The sequence below is a fragment of the Cydia fagiglandana genome, chromosome 22 (genome assembly GCF_963556715.1).
Source record: "Cydia fagiglandana chromosome 22, ilCydFagi1.1, whole genome shotgun sequence".
Classification (NCBI taxonomy): Eukaryota; Metazoa; Arthropoda; class Insecta; order Lepidoptera; family Tortricidae; genus Cydia; species Cydia fagiglandana.
In genome coordinates, this window is record NC_085953.1 from 8,395,710 (window position 1) to 8,423,465 (window position 27,756).

Consider the following 27,756-nt stretch of genomic DNA (forward strand, 5'->3'; position numbering starts at 1 on the left):
CTTCAATGAGATAATACATTATGATTACTTGTATTTGTGATAGAAGAAGCGAAGATAGCATTATTATGTTATAAACTAGCTTTTGCCCGCGACTTCGTCTGCGTGGAATTAGTGTCAGCAGCTAAAGTAGGTATAGCGCCTGGATAATGCTAATAGCAATCATTCAATTTGCGCATTGCTTACTTCAATTATTAGGCAATTCATTAACTCTTTCAATTCCACCTCCCTTTGCACTCTCTTCAGGGATTATTTCTGACATAAAAACTATCCTATGTCCTTCCTCGGGACTAAAACTATATCTATACCAAATTTCAACTAAATGGGTTCAGCAGCTTAAGCGTGAAGAGGTAACAGACAGACAGACACCCTTTCGCCTTTATAATATTATATATATATATTATATTAATATACAGTATGGATTAAGTAGATTTGATCAAGGAACTTAATTTCAGTACCATTTCGTATCTTATCACAGTGACAATAATGTGGTCCCTCTAGCGACTCTAATATTGATTGTCACTGTGACAATGTACAAAATGGTACTGTAGCTCTACCATGAGTTCCGTGAATGACAGTCGATAGTGAGAAAGTTAAGGAAAATGTATGGAGTAATTGTACAGTGCCTCTACCGGTCACGTAAAGAACTAAAAATTTCAAGTCGTACCATGACTTACAAACGTTTTTACGCGAGTTTTCCATACGTGCCTAATTCTTTGATTGTACCTACCTACTTATTGTTTTGATATTATGTATTCTATTCTAATAAACTATCCTGACAGCAAAAGTTCCCAATGAACTTTTCGGTGAAAGAATGTATTTTAAAAACATTCTTCAGTACTTAAAAATTTATGGTTAGCAAAGTATCAGTTACACCTTGACCTATATGGAATACCTTTTGACCTAACACTAAACTTAACGATCACCGACTACTTATTAACAAAACACATCAGCCGTGAAATATATCAACTCCTTCAAACTTAAAAAGCCACATCTATTTTTTAAGTCCAATTCCTTGAAACTCACCTCTAAACCTCAAAACGACGTATCACACCAAAGCTGAGCCGAAGTCTTTACAGTTATCAACTCTATTGTAACGCATTAAGGTATAAATTGGTGTATTTATTTGGGAACGTATATGCTTTACGTCCTTTTGTGATAGTTGCGCCCGGGCACCTGATTCATAAAAACCTCGTTAGGCGGTTTTTTGCAACCTAACAAATTACTAACGAACTAATCGGTTTATGACACGTGATGTTATAATAAATGCTTTCGGTTTAGGTGAAACTGTTTTAGTTATTACCTTTTTTAAATCTTCGCTCATAGTGAGATCTTACTGCTTTTTAGGCGCATATTTCTTGGTGATTAATCCAAGACTTTCGTCAGATCGCTGCCTCTAATTTAAAAAAGTGTTTTTTAGTGTTCCGTACAAAACATTGTTCACGGAACACTTATGGGATCACTTCGGTCTTGCAAATCAGTTAAATGCGTTTTTCTCAGAGACCGTTTGACGTAGATACCTAAAATTTGGAACAGTTATATTTTTCTATGGGCTAACGAAGATGACAACGCTAAACGAAAAGCCCCACTTAAATATTTCTTAAATTCTGTTTTCAGTAATTGTTGTTATAGGTAACAGATAGGTAGGCAACAGATATATTAAATTAAATTAAAATTCATTTATTTCGAGTATCTGTGACTCATAAGTACATACATAATTCAAATACAGGTATTAAACATCCTCTGTGAAAATTTCAACTACCTAGCTATCACGGTTCATGAGATACAGCCTGGTGACAGACAGACGGAAGGACGGACGGACAGACGGACAGCGGAGTCTTAGTAATAGGGTCCCGTTTTTACCCTTTGGGTACGGAACCCTAAAAAGGAGACAGTACTAGGGACATTTTGAAGTGTGATATTTTTTTTCAAATTCGAAACAAATCAAATCTCACCTGTTCCTAATCTTTATCAATAGATATCGATAAAACCTTTGTGTGTGTCTTCCCACCCTAATCTTACTTCTTTAGCGCGAAGCCATAAATTAACTATAAAGATAATCCGATGCTTACAATTAAGCGGCTCGAATATCAATTTATAACCCCCTTTGAATATTTAAAAGGCGCGGTCATAAAAAATACGTCGACATTACGAATTCCGCTCGTAACGCCTTCATCTCGCCGTCGACCTAACATAACTTAAAGCCCCTGCTACAATGTCGGCCCTAACAAAGCTATTCACATCCATATTTTAACGCTAAACGTGACCAAACCTCAACTCGGAGATACTAATTTTACGCCCAATCAACGTTGATAAAAATTTATACGTCAGTCATATCACATTTGGACAAAACACGTTCGACTATTCGAAAAAAGAACTTAAAGGATGAGGTTTTTGCGCGCGGTTACACCAATGTCGCCAGGGTGACCAGGCTAATGGAATTCGAAACGGACTTCGGTTCCGATCGATCGATTTTTTTACCTTTTTTCCTCAAAAAGGCAGCGTTTTCGGTTCTCATAGAAAATGAAGACATAAAAATGTTTGGAAGTCGAGCGGCGCGTCAAAAGGAGACCACATGCGTTACGTGGGTAAGGGTTTGTTGGCGATTTTCGCTAAATTGGCGGTCGCTCGCGCCTCTCACCGCAAACCTATTATTTCGGGGCCGCTCAGAACACCAGCAAAGGAACGTGATTAACAAATCAAACCGTTTTTTACCTTTTTTTCTTAAAGCGATGCGTGTTTGTTTTTCGAGGTATAATATAATAAGTTATTATTATGGAAATTCGTGGCCAAAATGACGCCCCCGCGTCGAAAGTTCGGTTCGGGTTGATGAATAACCGAAAATGTTATGTTTTCGGCGATATGTTTACGCTCTCGGGTCGAATTGATTTCGTTTAGAAGTAACGAAAATGACTGGTAACGAGCCAAATATATCAGCTCGCTGACAGGTTAATTTCAAATTGGTTTGTTTATTAGACACTACTAATTTTAGTGGCGATGAGTCGTGAATGTTTCTGAGCGAGAGATTAATATTTTTATGCGAGTTTTATAGCGGATGTGGTGACTCTACGGGTTTCGATGTTCGTGATCGATTATAAATGGACTTCTACAATTACGAAGGAATCCAATTAAAGTGTATCGTGGTATTGGGAGCAATTGATCATAAAACGGCGCCTTAAAGATTGTTAACGCTGCGTTCACGACATAGAATCGATTGTATTACGGTTCTCAGTTTTTTTATTATTCTCTATAGGAAATAAACCTGTTTGTAATTTAGCCATGTTTCTTTTCCTTTAGATGTATATAATCATAAAATTCCTTTCAATTTGATATTTCTGATTATAAGGCTTCAGATATTTTTCTGATTAAAATATTATAAACACATCTGCGAAGAAATTCAAAGATGTATGTGAACCGCCAATTCGCATTAGGCTGGCGTGGGGACTATAGCCCAAGCCCTCTCTGCGTATGAGAGGAGGCCTGTGCTGAGGCTGAATTATTTTTATTTAATATTTTAAACCCTAAGTCTACCGTATTGGCAGCCGATTAAATTACCATATCATTTTTATTATTCACCCACCCATTTTTAATTCATCCATTTAAACTAACACGACCGCATTAAATTGGCCGCAACTGTGTTCCCATCCGAAAAATTTACAATGTAACCCAAACTCGATTAATGGGTGACACCCAACAAGGTCCTATGCGGCTTTGGCTGTATTCACAATAAAACCTTGGTCACCCGAGCGCGACACTGCGAATTAATGGTCACAATTTATTCCAACAAAGTCCTAAATATTTTGAAGACAGTTGGCAGTTAACACCTTGTCGTAGTAAGTGGTATTGTGCCATTTTTGGACTTGGAGGTCAGCTCCCGAGAACTGGTAAACGTCACCTAATATTTATGACTCGGATTAAAGATGCGGCGTGAAATACTTGGTCTATGAGTATTCTGATTGCTTTCAAATAACAGGGATGATTACTTGCAATTTTTTTAAATTTTACATGTAGGCTTTTTTTGAGACCATGTGAAGCAGATATGCTTGGAAAATACACACATGAGTAATTTTAAACATAATTTGCTTGTATTATCTTTATGTATACCTAATAAGTATAAATAGGAAAGATTGGGCATAAGTAAAAAACAAAAACACTAAAAGGCTGACCACGAACCGTATAAATCAAAAACTTGTCAAATAGTAAAAAAAATAAGTCGCAGATGTTCAGAAAGACTTAGTTCCATAAGAATACCCGTCTAGATAATCATCATCATTACTTAATTATGTAGTACCATAGAGGTTTTTAGACTAGCCTTATATATGAAACATATCTTGCAAAAGAACAAGTATTTATACCTATATTACTTCTACAAAATACCAGCTAATGGCACCCCTTGAGCGTGAAGCGTGAAGCTTTAAGTGGGCAGTTTATATTCAAATAGGTTTAAACGATGACATCTCAATCTCGACTAGCCTTAGGTAAGACCATTAACTACTTCTCAAAGACACCGCATTCTAATATGTGACGTTTCGCGTGTAAAGGTACTTTATGGCGTTTGGCGCTTACAATTATTCATTAATAAGGGTGGTGTTCCACCTATCCAATTTCTTTGTCCAGTGTGTATTGCATCTCACGTTTTGCTTTAATGAGAGAGTGAGACGCACTGACATTGGACAAAAAAATTGGACAGGTGGAATTACCACCCTGAGTCGTTACGTTACGCTGCAATATTTATACGGTTCTACGCGACGCAAGCGCTGACCGTCATAAGGTGCCTTTACCGCGGTTACCCGTGTAAGGTCACATATTGGCTATGTGCGAAATATGTGTAGAAATAAGCGACGACCACGCACTTTGTGGCAAAAATGTTAGCTTTCGTGTATTAAAAACTTCATACTATTTTACGATACATTTGTTAAAACTGTCCAAAATTACTTATGCGAGGTACATATAGATGCTGCATCATATTATTAATTAGGTAGTGCTTTAATAAAATTTAATACTATACCTACTAAATCCCACGACATTTTATTTTACAAGATCCCATGTTTAGCCTTAAAACTCTATTTTGTTGATAGGAACCTATTTTATATTTAAATGCGTACAGGTTTTAAAAGCAGCTAAAATTAGGATTTTGTACCTAGTATGCGAACACCAATGTGTTGGGAGTGCAAATCATCTTAATATATGCGTCGTATAGTGCCTAAGTGATCTGTGAGTTAGGCGAACTAGCCTAAGCTGTTAACCTGTCAAGTCTTTTCTACGCCATTGAGTTCAAATTTCATCCTTATTGTATGCGAAACAAGGTCGAAAACCTTTAAAATTATTAAGAATTATAGGACACACTGCATTTTTATGCTAAATTATTGACAGTCTATAATTAGGAGTGACAGGAGCTTAGAATCAATGAGTTAAAAAGGGATATTTGTCTTATTATTGAGTTACGTAGATGTATGGTATAGTTTGACTTTAATTACATATTTATTTATTCATGAAAACCCACAGAAGTAGTAAGTTAACCGCGCAAGAATGTCCACTTCACAGATAAATTATGTACGTTAATATTTAGTATGTATGTTGTTGTTTGGGATGTCTATATGTCTCTATAAGCATTGTCGTAACATATCTGCAACATATTACACTGAAGAGCATAAAAATGGATTATTGTGTATAAAATTTCCATACAAAATGGCCCATTATGATTGCTCATCTCATGACTCAATATTATAGGCGCCACGTGTGACCATTTTGACTTAATCGATACATTTATCCATGAATATCACCAACTTAGGTCTTAATATCGCATTGTTGACTCAAAATAATTGAGTTCTAAACATTATACAGCCATATTTGGTTTCACATTGTATTTTATTGGCCGCTTAGCGTCGTAAATTGATACCAATACTGACATTATGGTAATGGGATGACTTAATAATGGCGGAATATACAGTCTAAATGGATAATACGATCATTCTGCGCTAGTGTTTCTGGTTTATTATTTAGATATATTAATACATGCCCCAGTGACAGTTTACATAATGTTAACCAGAATACTATCTTTATGTGCTCTTGTTTGTTTGTTTGGAGCGTCATTAATAATAGCGTATACTTAAGTGCAAACCGCCATAAAGGATGACTCACGTTAGACCGGACCGTATCCGGGCCGGAGCTTCCTTTTCTATGGAAAGCGTCGCGTGATCGCCGGAGACGGCCCGGTCTAACGTGAGTAATCCTTAAAGGTACCTTAGGGTACCATACCACGGAACCAGTGGATTTTTTTTCTTATATAGGTAAAATTAATTGATATCAATTAGGTAATTCTCTAGTGTTTGAATTTAGTTTGAATGTATTAAGTTTAGTTATTAAGTAACATGTCCTGTATTGTATGCCCTATTCGCAGGGTGTCATGCACCTACGAAGACTAAAATGTAAGACCTATTGTACTGATGAGCATGAGAACAATGGATTAAAGGAATATGAAATGGATATGAATATGAACATCACAAATACTGAACAAGAATAAGAAATGTTTATTAGCACAAATAATAACTAATAACACAAATAAAGGTTCCTCTCTCTGCAGCCCTGACCACCGGTAGCTTGGGCCTTGCCCCGCTGCTGGCGGCACCCTAGGTTAAGTTTTTTATAATGTGTTTATATGTATTTTATATTGTTTTGTAAGTGTTTTTATATTTTACTTTTATATTAATATTATAAAAACCTAGCCTAAGAAGAATGATGAATAAAGGAACTAATAATACAAATAGGTAATAACTGATGTAATATTTTGTTTGCTTCAGGGTTAGAGTATTTGAGCGCGGCTCGGAGTCTTCACCCGGAACTACACGCTGGCAGCACGCTGGCCAGCCAGGACTTTCAACTTAGTTTAGAAGGTATGCTCATACTTAAGTTTCTTCGGTGAATAATGAGAAGAAGTACGGGTAAAGGATGACTCGCGCTAGACCGTGCCCGGGCCGAGGCGTCAGTCATGTCATTTTCTATGACGGCTGATCGGTGATCACGTGGTGCTTTCCATAGAAAACGAAGCGCCGGAAGCTCCGGCCCGGTCTAGCGTGAGTCATCCTTAAGATATCGTAAAAATATTTCGCAATAATATGGGTACTACAATTTTGTGTTTAGCGTCACATATGCGTGCTTTTTTAGGCAAAGGGATTTTTGGAGGCTCTTGCAATGCAACATAATAAAATTACTTCGCTTTTTTATGGCTCCTCTTACACGATGGGCTAACGCCGGCCACTCCAAGGGACGCGTTTATGCGTTAGAGAGAGCAAGTAATATTACTATCTCATTCTACCGCATGGCTGCGTCCTTTGGAGTGGCCGGCGCTGGCCCATCGTGTAGAGGAGCCATTAAACAGCAGTGGAAAACATGAAGTTTAACACTTGACAGACTAGGCCTTAAAGCATGTTTGGCGCAACAACTGCATGGCGTGCAAAGATTTAAACATGTTTTCTCCTTCCAGGATCAAGAATAGCCTCCCCAACGCGCCTCAGGTTATCCGGCGGCGCGATAGGGGCCTCCGCTAACCGCAAACGAGCAGTCTCCTGGAGCCCTTACTCCGCGGAGTCATTAGACTTGGCGGCGGTGATCAGGGCGTCGCCGGCAAGCTTGGCTGTTAGGGCGCCTTCGGCTGCTTCTACTGGCAGCTATGGCCATCTTAGTGCTGGTGAGCAATGTTGAATTTATATACCCATATATGAAACAGAAGTTTTTATAGCTGAACGACATGATTAAAAGGCGGCAACTGTTTCTTTCCATCAAACTGTCAGTTCATACTTGTATAACCCTTGGAGTGGCTGGATGCCGAAAAGTATTATTTAAGTCAGAATTGAAATTGTTACCTTAACGATTAATCTAAATGAACATATTAATTTCCTGAATTCCAGGCGCGATATCCCCCGCCCTGTCGCTGTCTCACGCGTCGCTGGCGCAACAGCTGCTGGCGCGAGGCGGCGGCGGCGTGCTGGCGGGCGGAGTACTACTGGATCCTGCGCACCAGCAGGCGGCGGCGGCGGCCGCGCATCACGCAGCCCATGCGCACCTGGTGGCCGGGATACACAGGTAAGATACTGTCGTAGGGGTCTAACGAAGATGAATCGTTGATAGAAAACGCCAGTCGTAACTTAAATAATGTATGGAACTATTCATGTGACTTTTCGTGACATCATCCCGAAACATTTTTTCTTATCGTTTGACGTGTGTCGATGTGCGATTATTACCTTGGCTAGGCCCTAGAGCATACATGATAGGCAGTATGCAGTTAATTAATTTGAATATCTACAGTGTAATATTCTGGAAGGTGTAGTGCTGCTTAACCGTTCGAAAAGCTAAGATAGACAGGTTCTTGGGAAGGGAGAAAGCTCAAAAAGTGTTGGCTGGATGTTTTAATGATATACGTGCCAGTGGTCTTAAAAACTAGGATGAAGAAGACCGGAGTGAAGGAGTAAATATCAAAAAGCGGACCTCGGGCATTTAACAACATTACGACGAAGAAGGGATTGTATATACTTTGGCTCGTAAATCTTAGTCTAAATAAAGCTACTTGTTTTGTCGAAGCTTATAATTATAGTGGTTATAATTGATAACTGATTTTAACTTTTCGTAATTCAACAGATCCCACATATCATCGCCCACGCAGCTCCTGATGGGGACTCCCGTGGACATCCGACAGGGCCTGGGCATGGACGGGTCCCCTCCTCATCATCTGCAACAACCGCCGCAGCAGCCTGAAGTCACTAGCATCATGGAGGCCGATAGGTAAGTTATTGAAGATACTAATGACGTGTTCATCTTACACAAATACACACTAACACAAATATGGATTCCAAAAATCTGAAATGAAACAAATATATACATACCTATTTATTTTAAAACCACTTATGAACAATATTCGTAAAAAACTTCCGTGATGTATCACGCCAGCAATGGCGCGATACTCATTTGTTAGTCCAGGCCACGCTATAGTGATCTGTCGGTTTAGCATGAGATGCGTTCTCGCGCACTCCATAGATCTAACGCGACTTCAAGTATCGACTCGTGTGCGGGAACGCAACTTATGCTATACCATCTGCAACACCGACCATAGGGTTGCACTCGCGAAAGCCACATAATCGGCCATCAGTATTTTATGAGTAACAGTCTTTATGACTTAAATTGCTCGATGACAAGAGAAAAACCATAGGATTTTTTACTCAATAATTGTTCTGACCACGTTCTGACTTTTCCGCCTTCTCCCACACTTCTAGTAGGACTATGGTACTATTCTACTGACACCAATACATACTTTAGATAGCGTTTCAATGCAAATTCACTAGCTAAAGCAATGTAATTAATCCCATCTTCTGTTTTTACAGTGCTTCATCAGGCATGACACAGCGGAAGTCGCCACAGAGCCTGATGCATCGAGACAACCATCACAGCAACAAGCCGCTATCGGCCGCCGCGGAGAGCACGGTCCATGACGGACTCGACTCGAAAGACGAACCCGGAGATTTCATCGAGACTAACTGTCATTGGGTAAGTAACTCTTTAACCACCAAACACGTCAACTGACGCGCGCTGCTATAGCCCAATATCAACCTTCGTGCATTGCCACAAGGTTCAGAATGATGACGATGCGCAGCGCACGATAGACGTGGTGTTCATAGCGTACGCAACAAGAATAGGCTTTCAAGAACAAGTACTTCTTGGACACTTCGTAAAATGCTTCAGAAAGATTAAACGTGAAGCCTTGTGAATTTCAATAGAGGTTCCGGGGCTGGTGTGAGCACTGAGCTGTAGGTACCCACGTACGTAGAAAAAAAAGATTTTACACAAATGTGTGTTAACTGGTAAGCAACGTGAAATACCATAACACTGCATTGATATGTCATGTACTTATACCTCGCTGGCACTTAATCGCGAGGTGAGCAAACGCAGCAGCTAGTGGCAAGAGTAAGATAGGCACTCGCTAAAGGGCCTAATCTTTATCGCTCATCAGGATTTATGACAGGACTTAGATTTAATAATCCGTTTATCCTTCCAGGTGGACTGTAAACTAGAGTTTCCCACGCAAGACGACCTAGTAAAGCATATCAACACGGACCATATCCACGCGAGCAAGAAGGCGTTCGTGTGCCGCTGGGTCGGCTGCTCAAGAGACGAGAAGCCGTTTAAGGCGCAGTACATGCTGGTTGTGCATATGAGGAGGCACACTGGGGAGAAGCCACATAAGTGCACAGTAAGTCTTTTAAAAAAAAAATCGTCATTTTTGTTTTGAGGAATCTAATACGGGATATTATGTCAGTTAGGTCATACGGACCAAAACCTAATAACGTATTAGGCAATAGATTATTTCTAGTATATCATTAAATTCATAGATATTTCATTATATCATCTATTTGGACTGTTTTCTAGTTACGATCATTTCTTTTATTTTGATAAATCCATTTGAGTGGTACATTAAATTGTAAAATAAATATGAGTATTTATATTGAATTCAACGAAAAAAAACATATGTATCGGAAATTTTACCTGTAAAAACCTATGTTAGCCCTACCTATACCTAGTCCCAGTGCTGAATGATTATGGGTTGAGCAAAACACAAACTTTCACAAATACATACAGTCTAACTAGTTTCACAACTCAATAATAATACATTTTGTTAATGCCTTTCCAGTTCGAAGGCTGCTGTAAAGCATACTCCCGTCTCGAGAACTTGAAGACCCATCTCAGAAGTCACACGGGTGAAAAACCCTACACCTGCGAATACCCGGGCTGCGCCAAGGCGTTCTCCAACGCAAGCGATAGAGCGAAGCATCAGAACAGAACACATAGTAATGAGGTAAGTTCTAAAATCTACTCAAAATATTTACCAGAAACAACAATAACTTAATTCAACCATACCTAATTGTTAGCCCCTTGTTAAGTTAATAAGTTTAACTTCTCAAGTTTTATGTTAAGTTTAGTTGATAAGTTTAAGTTTATTTTGTATTTCTAGTTTTATTTCTGCTTTCTGTTATGTTAAGGTGTGGCAATAATTTTTTTTTGTTCTTTTGGACTTAGATCTGATTAGATTCTTCTAAATCTCCAACTCATTTGAGTATGTTATTTTGTGCCAGTTGTACATAACTACAATTTACGGGCTACTCAACGAGAATTAGCAGTGAACTATGAATTTTCCAATACAATAAAGTTTAGCTAAAACATTTTAACAGTGACAGGCGGTTTGGTGCAACCGACCCTTAGTCTATATTGTCAATGTTAACTATGTCGCTGCAGATCCGATGTACTAGTTAGTTAGTTAGTTTTTTAGGGCCTTTTCCGCAACTCGACATCCATTGTGCCTATTTTGCGTGAAAAAAAGAGGTAGCGCTACTCTATCCACCCCAGCTCCTCTACAAAACCTAACAGTGTTTTCAGGTTGTTAAATACCTCTTTCAGTGTGTTCGGCGTTCCTAGGTATTTGTTTATTATCCGATGTACTAAATTTTACGTATTTATTTTCAGAAACCTTATGTATGTAAGGCGCCTGGCTGCACAAAGCGGTATACCGACCCGTCGTCTCTCAGAAAACACGTGAAGACTGTTCACGGTGCCGAGTTCTATGCCAGTAAGAAACACAAAGGTAAGTATTTAACAATTATACGTTGCGTAGAATTTGTCATAAATTCTTCTGTTTTGGTTTCTCTTTTCGTCCAAGGTTGGACAAAAGAGTTAGCAAAATAAAGATAACCATGATCTTTATTTTGCTACCTTAAGAACTGAACTAGGCTTCTACCTAGCAAAGAGTTAATAATGTTTGCTTCTGCAAAGAGAAAATAATTCATAAAAGGTAGGCATCGTATTTTAGATGTTTTTAGAACACTTTCCAGATCTGTTTAAATAATAGGTACACAATTAACAAAATTCACCATTCAAAATACTAACGTACAACTAGCGATAGCAATGATTCATTGAATAAGATGTGTTCTACACCGTTCGCGACTATACCTTTCAAACTTTCTCCATTCCAGGTTGCAGTCGTGGCGACGATTCCGCTGAGTCAGGTGGCGGAGGAGCAGGCTCTTCCCCACGCTCCGAAGAGGGCGGAGTCCCCATTGGAATCCGCGGGCACACTTCCTCGGCCTCCGTCAAGAGCGAGAGCCCCGCGTCCCCGCTACCGCATGGGCTGCATACTCCAGCGCATCAGGTATGTCAAGACTCCATTCCCAGTTGGATGGTGTTTAGCAAAAATGTGTCAACCCACATTAATTTTGCAATAAGATGTCAACTCAAAAAATTGACGCTTAAAGTTGACATTTTATTGCAAAATCAATGTGGGTTGACACATTTTTGCTAAAAACCATCCAGTTTACGGCGGGGTAAGGCTTCTATTAGGTTAACTCATATATTACCCTACCTTGCACGAATTACAACTGACAATTAGTGACCTGACCAAAATGGCGGGGCAACCTTAGGAAGTTAGAGTAGGAGGAAGTAGAAGTAGTAAGAAGAAAGAGGGTTTTAAAAAGACAGAGATTACTCTAGAAGTTAAACAGTTTATCGATCCGCCAAGTACCAGGACATGGTGGTAAATTGTGCTTCTATTTTATGAAGATTACTGTTTTCTTACAGTTATCAGCTCAATGTGGCGGAGACTTGGACTTCGGCGGTTCTGGCTTGGGTGGCTTCAGTGACGAAAATGGCGCTCCTTACTTCAGGCTAGACGGAGAGGTAAAAGACTCAAATCTATGACTTAAATCTCTTGATTAACTATTTCCAAGTTTTTGTTTTCATCATCGTCATTTCTTCGTCGTTCATTCATTATTGAGGATAGTGTACGATCATTTTAGACAGTCAGTCAGTTTAGATTAGACTGTGGCTGTTATTTCCCACTTCTAATTATGTGGCTTTCCATCAGGGAAGGGTCCTTATACTTCATCTGCAATAGGGACGTTTCTATCAGAATTTCTGTTGGAATTTCAGATGGAAACGTCCTTACTGCACTTCAACCTTAAGACCCTGCCATACAAACGAAAAATCCAAAATTTCCCACTGAAATTTGAACCTATAGTGGAGGGAATAAAATTGATTTTTATTTGTTAGAAAATTTAACGATACAAAAGAACAACTCGTTCCAATTGAATATGGTTTAAATTTCATCGAACTGAAGAAGTACTATAGATAGGAGCTTGAGCCTTAGGAGGATATATTCAAAGTACAATATATCAAGTACTGTGATTTGAAGTGCTGCAAATCGTTGGAGAGAAGAGAAACCTACTGAGGACCATAGAAAATAGACGACGCAAAATGATAAGTCACTTGATAAGACACGACACTTTCTTTAAAACTATATTAGAAGGCAAAATCCAAGCTAGGAGAGGAAGAGGAAAACCACGAGCAAACTATACACAACAACTAAAAGCAAAAGCAAATGTCGTGTCTTACAGGGACCTAAAGAACCTGGCCGAAGACCGTGAAAACTGGCGCATACTCCACCGACAAGAGCCATGCTCTTAAATTGTGATAATGTGATTTATTTCCAGGTGGAACAAGAGGTGGTGGGTGAAGTAGGCCAGCTGCCTCTGATGCTGCGCGCCATGGTAGCCATCGGCGAGCCGCGGCACCACCACATGCCTCGCTTGCAAAACAAGATGGCGGTAAATCGCCTCATGCCGCCGGGGCATGGCGTTGACTTAGGAGGAGGTAAGGAAATTAAATTAAATGTGTTTTGCCAGTGCTGTATCATTAAATTGTTAGAGCGCGTTAAGATTAGGGCTGTTCCATGCTTTAAGCCTTTCAAGCACAGTCTAGTGAGCTCAATGGTTCATGTTTTATGGGTTAAGGTGGGACAAAATTTATTTTCGAAAGTGAGAGTTCTAGTTTTGTATTTTGTACATTCTGGTTGATATTGCTGTGTAGTATGTGGATATAAAGAAGGTCCTGTTAGCCCTAATCTAGCTGTAGCTTCAGACCTATTTATAGTGACGTTGATATCTACTCTTGAAAACTTAATTAGCTCTAACAACATAAACGGACTCGCCTGTTCTGATTACCTGTTCGCCGGACGATATCAGCCTGTCAGTTGTTCGGAAGCCTGTTTGTTGTGTCACCTTTTGGTTTAACTGACAGGCTGATATCGTCCAGCGAACTGGTAATCTGTGGGCCCCTTTAATCCTTTTCCTGACTGACAATTTAAAAACCAAATCAAAAACACATGTTTGAAGTTCAATATCAGCCTTGATAAGAGTTAAATCGATTAAAGAATTTTTTTTTTTTTTTTTTTTTTTTTTTTTTTTTTTTTTTTTTTTTTTTTTTTTTTTTTTTTTTTTATTGAGAAACAAACAGTCATTCATTAACATTAATCAATAGATTGAGCAGCAGTAAATAGACCTATAGTTTCCTTAATTAACATATCAGAAATACGTAGCCAATGCACCTTTAAATACAACAAAAAAATCGTATATAAATGCAAAACGTTTTTTACAATGCTTTAAACAGATAGCTGTGAGCTTGTGTACCTACATGAAGTTTAACATCACCACTTTATTTGTTATTGGTAAATAAAATGCACCTTTAAATACAACAAAAAAATCGTATATAAATGCAAAACGTTTTTTACAATGCTTTAAACAGATAGCTGTGAGCTTGTGTACCTACATGAAGTTTAACATCTAGAAAGAAAAGTAAATTACAATTTTTTTGGTAAAATAAACAGGCAAAGATATATACCTTAATTATTAGAAAAACATGCTTATTAGGTATTATTTATGCACCTTATATCATGTGAATGCTTTTTTCAGTAAAGTAGTTGTACAGTTAAATATATCCACGTGTGTGAGTTTTTCATTATTATTAAATAGTTTACAAACACGCTTAATAAACGCATTACCAGCATAACAAGTCCGACTGCGAGGAATAGAGAAAAGGTCTTTTTTGCGACACTGGCGCTCTCGTCTTCGCGGAACTCTGAAACCTATTTTTTGAAGCAAAGTAGGGGCGTCTAGTACCGAGTGAATAATTTTGAAAAGCAAAACCGAGTCCACTGCATCACGGCGGTCACTCAGCTTTTGCATCTTAAAACGAGTACATGTGTCCGTATAATTAGTATAAATTTGCCCAGTCCTAAACGCGAGTGATTTAATAAATTTCTTTTGTAACCTTTCAATTCTATTAATATGAATAGCGTGATATGGTTTCCAGACAGAACATGCAAACTCTAGGTGACTGCGGACAAAACTATTGTATAGGAAATTAACCAACATCTAAACTTTTTATTCACAAACTGATTATAATTCTAGCTGCCGCACCGGGCCGCACGGACCTCGGGAACACGAACGTAGGGGCAGAGATTAAGACGGGGATGCCGAACACTAGGCGGGACTCTGGGATATCGTCTGGCAGTAGCCTTTATAGTGCAAGGTTTGTATTTCTTAATACCTTCGTTTGTTTCTTAGAAACAATCATCATATTTTTCATAGTTCCATATTTACAGTATGTATCTAGTCTCCTCTTCAATGTCAAGTCAGTATTTTATTTCTTAACTAGCCTCTGCCTGACATTTTTCCGCGAAAATGTCGTTAAAATCATCAACATTATTCCCACCATCTCACCCGAATTTTTCAAACGTTCTGTCACCACCGGTTTACGCTGTGCGATGTCAGTAATTTACGTTAAATTTACTTGTGTCCGTACCTACTTCTCTCTTTTCCATAAATCCTAGATCACTGTTGGAATTATTTATTTTATTACTCAGACCTTAAAGCCTAAGAAATATTCATTAAAATGTATGTAATACCTCCAGGTCCTCAGATATCTCTCGTAAGAGTAGCCAAGCGTCCGTGGTGGGCGCGGCGCCGGCGCCGGCGCGCCTTGTGCCGCACGCCGGCGTCTACGACCAGCTGTCTCCGGATAGCAGCCGCAGGTAACACTTCATTTTTTAACCATTTAACCACTCGGGCTCACACGAGACGACGCCCAGGATCGCGCAAAGTGAAGGAAAGCAAGTAGGAAAGCGGACCCTGGCAAAGGCCGGGATAAAGCTAGGTAGAAGAAGAAGAACCATTTAACCACCAAAAACGTCAACTGACGCGCGGCGCTATAGCCATTGGTCAGCTTCATCATCATCCGCCAGCTTAGTCACACAAACACATGCAAACATAACATTTTGAAAGCAGCTTTTGAGCGTGCCTCACTCAACTAACAAACAATCTGGGAAAATGTGATTTTTTGCAACATGCAAGAAGAGCCTTCAACATATTTACCACCACAACATTTTAAAACCGATTATCACAGTTTTTATCAGTTTTTTGCTTTATAATATAATGATCTATATATTAGAGATATTTGGAAATGTGAACAACGCCTTTAAGACGTTTAACGTTTTTACAGATCTAGTCAAGTTTCATGCGTGGGATACGCACCAGCACCATCCTCAGCTCTCGCCGCCGTCCAAGCTGTCCGGACGTCCCAGGGCAATCAGGTGAGAATTTCTTAAGTTACATTAAGAACTGTCACAAGTCTTCATGTTCATGTGATGAATAATAGGTTTAAAAGCGATTAACATTGTCGTCATAACGTGTGCTACGTGATAATTGAAATCCTTAAACAACTTTGACGAAAGATTCAGGAGCAAAGACCACTCGAATATAGACGCAACTCAAAGTTGACAAAATCTGTGGGCATATAGGTCTATTGTTCATGGTGAATATTTGGATGATGATTATCCTCCTCCTCCTATGTGAGCAGAATACACAAAATTGACACCGAATCCAATTATTGACTAGGTACTTCTATAATATTAATAACCTATTATTATGATAGTATTTTCATTGAAGTTCCAAAAACCGATTGTGGTTCTAAAACTTTTTATATATTTTTAGGCGGTCCTACTCCGCGGGGTAACTTGTTCGGAGGTGCGCGCTGAGGAGCTGGCGCTCGAGCTGGACCCCAACGTCCAGGTCAAAGAGGAAGCCAGGAGACTCTCGGAACAGTCCAACCTGAGTGATCAGACGCAGAGCTACCAGCCGTACCCCTGCGGGACTGATGACGTGGTAAGATTTTTTAAGCACTCGGCCGCGGTTTGGTTTAAGAAGCGCTGGCTGGACGTCGTGATAGCGGACGTGGAAGAGAACAATCTCACACCTGAGGATGCCGAAGATCGCGCAAAGTGGAGAAGATTGAGCAGGAAATGCTAGGTTGAAGAAGAGATGTGCTGGTTTTTTGGGTAGGTACAGTCAATTAAAGTGGCTAAGTGGGTCATGTATCCAAAAATACCTGCACACGCTCTTACTAAATAATGAATCAAGAAATTCGGAATCTTGTCTAAATTTTTAAGGATCTTCCTCATTATTTCAACATGAAGAAAATATAATCTTCAACCCAAAATTATTTACATCCAGTACAGAATAGTGAAATTAAACTCAATAACCAAGCTGACGCCAAAAACCAGTCAGGAAGTCCCATGTTAACATTATTCCTAATAACTGATTCTCTTTCCAGGGTGACGCCCCATTCCCATTCAAGACAGAGGACGAGCACGAGCCGGTGTACAAGGAGTCGCGCTCCAACTCCACCAGCACGGTGGTCGTCACCACAGCGCAGGTGCACCACCCCAACCAGGAAGTCAACCTCGAGCAGGTATATATACAACATTATATGTATAGTGTCCAGTGGGACAACAGTGGTTGGGTAAAGGTCTTCCATCCATCCTGGCTTTATGCAGTTTCCACCTAAAGACAAGGAGTCACGCTCAAACTCCACCAGCACATTGGTCGTCACCACGGCGCAAGTGCACCACCCCAACCAGGAAGTCAACCTCGAACAGGTAAATATACAAGCCTATATTGTCCCGCTGTTGGGTAAAGGTCTCGATTTCCATCCATCCCGGCTTTATGCAGTTTCCACCTAGTCTTCACCTCCTCCTTGGCCTACAAGCGCATCTTGCGGTATTCACTCCGTGGTTAATTTATTCCAGCGGTGAGTGTAGGTAAGATGCATACATAAGCATCAGCAGATCGACCAGTCCCACTATCAACTTAAAAGTTACAAGTGTCATATGTCTCTTTGCCATATACTGTATCTTCAATGGGTGTCAGCTACCTCATCCTTAGACTTATCCCTGAAGAGATAGGTTCATACAGAGTTTATTTGATTATATCAGTTTGATTTGTTCCGATGTTTAAACATCCTGTTTTGCTTGTAGGTCGCAGAAGGAGAAATGGTGGAGAACAAGCTGGTGATACCAGACGAAATGATGCAATATCTTAACCAATCAATATTGGGAACCGACTCGGTAGCACCAGCCAAGAACGACTCCAGCACCCCGCCCGACCCCGAGGCCGACAAGGAACAAGACAGTGCAACCAAAGACAATGACACTCGCGACCAGAACGCTAACAATTCTAGTGACAAAATCAGTGACGTAGCGACCAGTGACGATTCTCTACTCAAAAATCTAGGTGCCATAGGTAGTGATCTCAATATAAGTGATATTCCAGTCGATTTAAGGTCGTTAGACGTTAGCATGTCGGGCAACAGCGGCTCTTTACTAGCCACGAAGTCGCCCGACGACAAGAACCCGTTACAGGATCAGGTTATACCTGAAGTCCCCACCGAACAGTGCGAGGACTATAAGAAACCACCGACAAGCAATGTCTCAACAACAGCAAATCCTTTGCAATCTTTGCAATCTATGGCAGCGAATCAGCCAGAGCCTAATAGGATGAGAGCGAATCTTCTACCTCAGAAACAAAACACGACGATGAGTCCAAAAACCATGGTAATTACTCCGCAGACGGTTATGAGTCCACAGACTTTGCCTCATAGTATGCTGAGTCCGCAGAGCTTACCTCATAGCGCTATGAGTCCACAGAGCGTGATGAGTCCCCACAACATTCCCCATAACGTCATGAGTCCACCCAGTGTTTACAACGTTATGAGCCCTCAGAGCGTTATGAGCGTCATGTCCCCACAGCACAACGCTATGAGCCCGCAGAGTATGCAGAGTTTGATGAGCCCTCAAATGCCGAACCAGATCATGATGAGTCCGCGACACAATAACATCGGCAGCCCCATGTCTCAAAACATGGCCAGTCCAGCCGTTAACATAGCAAGCCCTATGAACCAAAATATGCCGAGCCCCATGAGCCATGGCATGCCCAGTCCGATGCATCCCAGTCTACAAAGCCCTATGGCACAAAACGTGACGAGTCCCATGATGCAAAACATGCCGCTAAATCCTCCCCAAAACGCTAGCCAAAACATGATGATGAACATGAGCATGAATCAGCCGCATATGCAAGGCATGCCACCTAACTACCCTCAAAACCGACAAAATTGTAATCCTAAAGCCGTTAGTAAAAACTATAACAACGTACAAAGTCAATATCAAAACCAAAACTACAATCAAGCACCCGCCTATCCTATCCAAAACCAGCAGAATGGTAACAATATGCGCCAGCAAAACATGCAGCAATATCAAATGCAACAATTTAACCAGAATCAAATGCCTGGCATGCAACAAATGAGCCAAAATCAGCCCAATATGATGTACAATAACCAAATGATTCCGCCCAATTATCAACAACCGATCAACTACCCCAATCAACAGAGCCAAATGCATCAAATGCAAATGTCAAGGTCTTCAGTGATGAGCGTGGACAACAGCGGCAATATGGCGCGAGGGACTTTAAACAGCTACTGCGAGCAACAGAACCAGTGCCCGCCCATGCAAAACAATCAATACAACCAGAACATGCAATATCCACAACCGCCTCCTTACAATGCTGTGGTAAATGCTGCCAATGTTATGGGCCCGCCTCCACCTAAAAACAATCATCAATACAATCAAGCCATGATGAATAACAACCAATATTACAATCACCAGAGACCTTACATCCAATGGGACTATCCCGGTAATCAGTTCAATAAACACAACATGCAAAAATCCGCTCAGAACTCTGTGAACATGTCTACTGGAAGCCAGAAGCCGGTGAACGGTGTCAGACCACAGATCAATTGCAATCAGATGGTCAAGAATGGAGAACAACAGACTGATTGCAGCATGAATAGTTTAAGAAGTCAGAATAATCAGGCCAGCGATGTTCAGGTCTGGGACATATCGCAGTCGCAGATTGAAGCCACGAATGCGAGGAAGAAGAATCAGAACGCTAGTACGATGCGGCAAGAAACCTATCAGAGGACGTTAGAGTATGTTGAGAACTGCGAGAATTGGAAGAGTTCCGAAATGGTCTCCAGCAGCACCCATCCTCTGCAAGGCGGCGACAACATGGTTGTGAACGATCTCCAAACATCCTTGTCTTCATTTTATGAAGAAAACCAGTACCTCCAGATGATCCAATAGTTGTAATTTTATTGAATTTAGTGCTATATGTGTTCACGTTAAAGTCGAATTTAGATCTGATAATGGTGCACCTAAAACTATGGTTGTTAAACTTATGCAATGTAGACTGATTAATTTTAAATTTCTAAATTTAGGCTCAAATGTTTCAAGTACATTAGCGTAAAGGGTTTTTGACAAAAGACAACCACATAAAATATTGTACATAATGTAAACTTTGTTGTATGTCTTCCATCTTAAGTAAGTACAATATTGTATGAGAATTGATGCGATATTTTTATATTGTAGATTTATGTTAGTTTAGGATGTACATAGATTGTACATAGGATTTTAAGATTTGCTACAAGGGAAATTGTGAACAGTGTGCCTTAAATTTCTACGTGTTTTGAACTAATTATGTAGCAATATTTAAAAAATCCTATAATTTTTATAAAGACTCTTGCGGTCAATAAATATTTAGGTGCAACTAAATTGACTTCACATGCAAGTGGCTTTTGAGATTATTAGACAATAATAGAATCAAATAAATAGAACAAAGTCTGTACAAAACATTTTCTAGAATTTTTACCGTTTGTTGAAATTTTAGTGTAACACTACTTAAATTTAAGTAAATGTACTTTTTTAATGTTAGTTTGTAAAATAATTAAAGCAATATTGTGCTTCGAGACATCGAATCTCCTAGTTTTTAGATTTTATTATGAGATTACTAGACTAAGATTTTTGTAAGTTTGTTAATTTTTATTATTTAATGCAGACAAAATGACCGCACAAATGATTGTAATGATTGTATTTCGTAATAACTTATTGTTTTTCTGTTCTCGCGACCGCGAACATCTGTGAACAATATTTTTATGAAACTATTAAATAAAACATCCTATCATGAAGCTTACTGCATTTATTTTTAACCTAGTTCCCTCGCTCCCGTGTCATTACATATTTCGACACTAAACACTGTCTAGGCAAGCTTTAACATGCACCTTGAACATAATATTAGTCTGAACAACATTTTTGTTTCTTTTTATAATCCCTAACACACACACACATTTAGTGCCAGCGCGAGCTATGCGCTACTAGCGTAACCGATAACACAGGAAAAACCGTATGTAGCGAAAAGCGCCTACGAACAGAGAACCCGCCAAGCCGGTCGCTGGCAGTGAATGTGTGTAAATAAATGCAAAAGTAACTCTGTCTGTCTGTTGCCTCTTCACGCTTAAACCGCTGAAACCATTGAGATTAAATTTGGTATAGAGATACTTTGAGGCCCGAGGAAGGACATAGGATAGTTTTTACCAATTAATTTCATCATCCATCATCCAGAACCGATGAACATAATACATACAATACAGGTCAAAATAAATACATTCCTTTTGCATTATCATTATCAAAATGGTAAAAAATAGTGTGAAAATACAATGTCAAGTTGTAGAAAAATGCATTGATTACGGTGTTCGTTTTGTTACCATCGGGCGGAAGGAAGGGGATGGCGGGCATGGCGTAAACTCAAAGGTACACTCGGAGCGGCCGAGGTACTCAAAAATATCGGATATTTATGAGCACCTTGACCGCTCCAATATATCTGATGGCGACTGTACTTTACTAATTTGTAGGCGCCTAGTTAAGTGAAAAGCAACGGAAATTAAAAATATATTATACCTTTCACATTAATTCAGCCGACGGGTAAGAAATCTTGTTTTTGATAAATTCGACGACATGGTACTTGTAATAATTGTTCCAAAACTAAGATGGCGGGTAAAAATAGCAGCATTCCGTCGCTGGGTCACGAGGATCATCGAAATAGACGTATTATTTCGGACAGCGTTGCCAGCGGCATCGATAAAACGCCTATAGCGCGTTAAACAAGTTCAGCGTTTCATGGAGGAAATCAGAGAACAAAGTTCCTTTAACTAGCATTGTAATATCCATTGTTACACATAGACTAAGAAAATTAATGATGTTAGCTCCGCCTTCATGAATAGATTCAGATAGACGATGCGAGATAGTTAAACTTCTGAGGTACAAAAGGTTCAACACATCGATCAAATACCGAAACAGGTGTGTGAATTTTCGCATCATACCAAAAAAATTATAAAAAATGCAGTCAAATTCAGTGAGACCGTGACGTCCGTATTATCTAAAGAAGTGAACTCTGCTGGCTGAACCCACGGCAACTTAAAAGTATGAAGGTGATTTTGACAGACTTTGGATAAAAATCGTCCTGTTTTAGTTAACAGACGAAACTTATACCTACGTAGTGTAAAAAGTATAACTGGTGCAACATAAATAGTAAGTCGAAACGAACTAAAATGGAAAAAAAAAAACATACCAAATTATTGTCATTTTTAGGGTTCCGTACCCAAAGGGTAAAACGGGACCCTATTACTAAGACTTCGCTGTCCGTCCGTCCGTCCGTCCGTCCGTCCGTCTGTCACCAGGCTGTATCTCACGAACCGTGATAGCTAGACAGTTGAAATTTTCACAGATGACGTATTTCTGTTGGCGCTATAACAACAAATACTAAAAACAGAATAAAATAAAGATTTAAATGGGGCTCCCATACAACAAACGTGATTTTTGACCAAAGTTAAGCAACGTCGGGAGTGGTCAGTACTTGGATGGGTGACCGTGTTTTTTTTTTGCTTTTTTTGTTTTTTTTTGCATATGGTACGGAACCCTTCGTGCGCGAGTCCAACTCGCACTTGCCCGGTTTTTAAGCATTTTACGTCAAAAATATACGACATTTACGTAGGATGTGGCGCCCTCAATAGATTCTACTATTTTATGTCGCAAGAGTGTACTTAATTATTTTAGAATCCATCATCATTTCTGATTTCCCTACACTGTTTCACTCATTGGAATACCGTACCTCCAGAAAAACAGGAAACATTACTCTTACAAAATAAACACATGCCCTTCGGCGTGGTTTCTTGAAATATTATAGTTTTGGGAGTAACTCAATCGGAGCACCTGCTAACCAATTTACCTGTTTAAATTCAAATTCACAAAGACATAGAGTCTATTTTCGCTTGATCTGTAATGAAGTTAGTTGAGTTTTATATTTAGCTTAACGAAAATACTCGCCAATTAATAGCGAACAACAAACAAAGTGAGCGAACGCAGAATATGAAAAACATCAAAATATCTGAAATAGACACGTTACATGAGTGGGATTAGATACTAATTGCTACAATAATAGATGTGACTCCTAGGTTAGATGAGTTTGTGTGGACGAATCCCGTGGGCGCAACTGAAGAGGAAATTGTTGAGCATTTTTCTGAAAATCTAGAAGGAAAATATACTCTAAGCCGCTAACGCCAGTACATCTGAAAATTATGATTTCCGAAAATCTATAAGGAAAATACAGTCTACGTTTTTAGGGTTCCGTACCCAAAGGGTAAAACGGGACCCTATTACTAAGACTTTGCTGTCCGTCCGTCCGTCCACCACGTGACCACGTGAAAAGGTCCTCCTTTTATTGAGAGGACTTCGATAAAATCATTACTACTAGGAGAGAAAACTAGCGTGTTCGCGCGAACTGTACATTTTTCTCTTCTGTGAGCAATAGTTAACAGCTTGTGGGCATGTAAATTGACCTTTATAGCCCTTAACTCTTGTGTATGTCTACAGGAAAGACGCGAACACAGAATGTTTTTGCCCCCTATAGGTCACGCGGCCGCGGTAGGCCTAAGAACCGTTGGCTGGACGTCCTGAAAGTGGACATGCAAGGGAACAATCTCACACCTGAGGATGCCGAAGACCGGGCAAAGCGGAGAAGACTGAGCAGGAAAGCGGACCCTGGCGCTAGGCCGGGAAAACGCTAGGTTGAAGAAGAAGAAGATATTATTAAAAAAATCAACTTCTATCCTAATATCGAAGAGAGATTATAGAAAAGACTACTTACATATGTCTTCAAGCATGATCTTAATCGTGGCTTGATCGTCAATCATTTCCAAGAATCAGTCTCAGACATCTCAGACATCAGCACTCTTATCGTGAATCTGGGTAATTCTATTTTAGTAGCGATATAATAATAGCTAGTATTATGATTTCGCGCTCGATTTCAGTTGCTGATTAATTATGCACTTCCTGTCTATTATTTCTATCACTCAGATAACCGGTTTTCTTGCAGGCAACTGATGTGTGAACTGCTATTACGCGTAACTACTTGAGATAAGTGCCCTGTTTATCAAAAGCTTGTAACTTGTAATACAAGTGGAAGTCTTTTTTTAACAGTTTTTGTTAGAAAGGGACTTCCACTTGTATTACAAGTTACAAGCTTTTGATAAACAGGGTAAAGGAGTTTACATTATAAATGGTTCGAGAAGACGATACGCTGCGTAAGCGATTGAAATGAATCCCTTGCGCGGGAGTTGAGCCAAGTGTCGCTTACTGCAACAATGACGTAAAGGCTAACATTATGTGACAGAAATCTACCTTTTTGTGTACCTAAGCGACTTTTCGTGTAGAAATTTATGGGACGATAGCTTGGTGAAAGTTTAGCGAATGATGACTAGCTTTTTAAAATTATTAGTTAAAACTTATTAACTTTTTAACTCATTGGTACGAGCCAGGGTGTGAACCCGCGACCTCGGTATTGAAAGTCTCACGCTCTTACCGATAGGCCACCAGTCACTTGAGAACATGAGATTAAGTTGGCAGGATGACCTGGACAGCTTCCTGAACAACTGGCCAGAGGAAACACCAAATTGGGAGTCGTGGAAATCAAGGGGAGCGGCCTTTGCTTAGCAGTGGGACATTCAGAGAGGCTAAAAAAAGATAAGGATTACTTCCTGCCCTGCGGGTGACAGTTCAATCTGCAGGGTAGCTGATTTCCGGACTGATACGATCTTCATATTATATGCTCAAGAAAAGAGCTTACTCCCATCTTAAAGTCCGGCAACGCACTTGCAAGTCCTCTGATGGTGCATATATACAGTCAGCTGCAGAGAAAACTGACCCCCTGCATATTTATTACTGACTGTACAATTGTACATGGTTATGATAATTGCAGACCATAAGGCGATTCTATATATTGTTAGAATATCCCGTATTTAATAATGTACTTTTGACGATCATAATATTAATTCTTATATATTAACATATTAATTTATAATGCAATGTAATATTATGAAATAAATAAATATCATATCATATCATATAATTTTAAATTATATGAAAGTTTGTAAAATAACTGAAAGTTTACCTACCTATTGAAATGAAATGTCTCATAATATGTGTCTGGCTATTGGACTTCACAATGTAGGAAATGAAAAACGGAGTATTCGACCGATTTGACATATTTATATTCACGAGAATCATTACTTTGGTATATTTAGCTCGCACACGAACCACTTTTGTTGCTGGTGGGTCTCTTCTTTAGGAGTAAAACAGTACAATTCTGCCGACAACAAAGGTGATTAGTGCATGCTAAGCCTCACAATTTATAAGCTCCATTACCACAGATAGATCTGGAAAAAGAAACGTGATTACGTAAACACGGACACTATTAAACGATCTAGAAAATTCGGGAACTGAAGTCAACCCACCAAAACAACTATAGGCACGAGGATGGTGACCAGGATCACGGCTGCTGAGACTATCTTGTATTTGTGCTTTCGCGCCTTCACGGCGCAGTATGCCTCGAATCTCTGATACTGATTCACGCCGTAGTGAAGCCGGTGGTATTCTTGGAGTTGACTCACAAATCCAGGGTTGGGATTGATGAAAAACCTCTTTGACCTGACATATTCGAAAGCCTGGTCATAATTCATGTTGTACTTTTGCATCAGGTAGGCAATAACCAAGGTGGCCGATCGTGATACACCGAAACGGCAATGTACGAGGACGTTCCCTCCACTTGTGAGACCTTCCTCGATGAAGGCATTGGACATGGGGAAATAGGGCATGAGATTCGTCTGGCTCGTATCATAGGCCTTGATGAAGAGGTTATTAATGTTTCTTTCGGCGAAAACTGACTTCGGGATGCGATGCGCTTCGATGGTGAGAACATGGGTGATATTAAGATGACGCAAGACATTTATATCCTGGGCAGCTTTGATATTACTCAGGTAAAGGCCAGGGATGATTTCGCTGTAGCAAACTTGGGTGCTGAGGTCGATCTTCTGGGTAACGTGAGTGGCTCGCTGGACCCAGTGTCTGAGCGCCTGGACTGGATTGGCTACGCCAAGGAACGCCACTACGAACGTGGTTCCTAACATAACCACCAACCAATGCCCGACCCTGGTCATCTGATTTCGCTTACTTCATTATTTAAGTAACTTCACGAGGTTATACTATTTTTATTCATTATTTCTAGTTTGTTGATATTAAGCTGTTTGTTTGACTTTGGAGGTGTGACATTTAAAAAGACGTTAGTGACACGTCAGAGGTTCACGGTGGAGATTTAATGGCGGCCAGTTATTTTAGTATTTCCCAGAGTTTGTTTGAATTTATTTGACGTTGATTAGGTACGTGAGGAGCTCTTCATGATAATTTCGTCGGGTGACAAGCAAAAGTCACTAAGTACTATCAAAAATTAAAGTAACAATGCACTTTATTACACTCGTAACACGGTTTATTGTCCAATAATTTCAATGGTGTTAGTTAGTGACTTTTGCTTGTCACCTGACGATTTGATAGATTATGAGTCAGTGGTCGGGTAATAGAGTTAGACTAAGATAATTTTGCAACAATTTTGATAGGACACGCAGTGCAAGTGTTATTTTAAATGTCAAACTTCTATGAAATTATGACGAATAATCAATCAATATCGTTGCAGACTTATCTTGGTTTAACTCTATTACTGACTCATACTTTATTAGTGCCTTAGTTTTTACTGTACCGCTAATAGCGTTATACACATTTTGGATGTACTAAAAAACCGGGCAAGTGCGAGTCTGACTCGCGCACGAAGGGTTCCGTACCATAAAGCAAAAAAAAAACAAAAAAAAGCAAAAAAAAAAAACGGTCACCCATCCAAGTACTGACCCCTCCCGACGTTGCTTAACTTTGGTCAAAAATCACGTTTGTTGTATGGGAGCCCCATTTAAATCTTTATTTTATTCTGTTTTTAGTATTTGTTGTTATAGCGGCAACAGAAATACATCATCTGTGAAAATTTCAACTGTCTAGCTATCACGGTTCGTGAGATACAGCCTGGTGACAGACGGACGGACGGACGGACGGACGGACAGCGAAGTCTTAAACCGACCACTGACTAACAGTCCGCCGGACGATATCGGCCGGTCAGTTGTTCGGAGCTGTCAAATTTTTGTTCTAACTGACAGGCCGATATCGTCCGGCGGCCTGTTAGTCAGTGGTCGGCTTTAGTAATAGGGTCCCGTTTTACCCTTTGGGTACGGAACCCTAATTATACGCATGTCGCATCCACAGCTGAGACGAATATACCGTTTACAAGCAAG

General features: G+C 39.8%; 2 protein-coding genes across 3 annotated transcripts in view; one reads left to right on the plus strand and one right to left on the minus strand.

Annotated features, from left to right (window-relative positions):
* The window catches only part of LOC134675404 (zinc finger protein GLI4), a 78,021-nt gene extending 56,799 nt beyond the window's left edge, over positions 1-21,222 (plus strand). The window contains exons 3-19 of the mRNA XM_063533610.1: positions 6,798-6,890; positions 7,481-7,684; positions 7,905-8,079; positions 8,632-8,775; positions 9,372-9,534; positions 10,043-10,237; positions 10,676-10,840; positions 11,506-11,623; positions 12,012-12,187; positions 12,613-12,711; positions 13,524-13,683; positions 15,279-15,399; positions 15,782-15,901; positions 16,369-16,459; positions 16,860-17,030; positions 17,479-17,616; positions 18,182-21,222. Coding sequence (XP_063389680.1) covers positions 6,798-6,890; positions 7,481-7,684; positions 7,905-8,079; positions 8,632-8,775; positions 9,372-9,534; positions 10,043-10,237; positions 10,676-10,840; positions 11,506-11,623; positions 12,012-12,187; positions 12,613-12,711; positions 13,524-13,683; positions 15,279-15,399; positions 15,782-15,901; positions 16,369-16,459; positions 16,860-17,030; positions 17,479-17,616; positions 18,182-20,341 — 4,493 coding nt within the window. The 3' untranslated portion in view covers positions 20,342-21,222. The remainder of the gene's footprint in view (positions 1-6,797; positions 6,891-7,480; positions 7,685-7,904; positions 8,080-8,631; positions 8,776-9,371; positions 9,535-10,042; positions 10,238-10,675; positions 10,841-11,505; positions 11,624-12,011; positions 12,188-12,612; positions 12,712-13,523; positions 13,684-15,278; positions 15,400-15,781; positions 15,902-16,368; positions 16,460-16,859; positions 17,031-17,478; positions 17,617-18,181) is intronic.
* LOC134675442 (uncharacterized) overlaps positions 1-26,618 on the minus strand; it is a 241,098-nt gene extending 214,480 nt beyond the window's left edge. The window contains exons 1-2 of one of the 2 annotated variants that reach the window (XR_010099742.1): positions 25,882-26,618; positions 25,623-25,803 (exon numbers count right to left, since the gene is read on the minus strand). Coding sequence is in view for 1 of the 2 variants with exons in the window: in XM_063533710.1 (XP_063389780.1) it covers positions 25,789-25,803; positions 25,882-26,583 (717 nt within the window). In the remaining variant the exon portion in view is untranslated. Of the gene's footprint in view, positions 1-25,616; positions 25,804-25,881 lie in introns of those variants that run through there. The other variant, XM_063533710.1, reaches the window with a different exon arrangement.
* Positions 26,619-27,756: the final 1,138 nt, after the last annotated feature.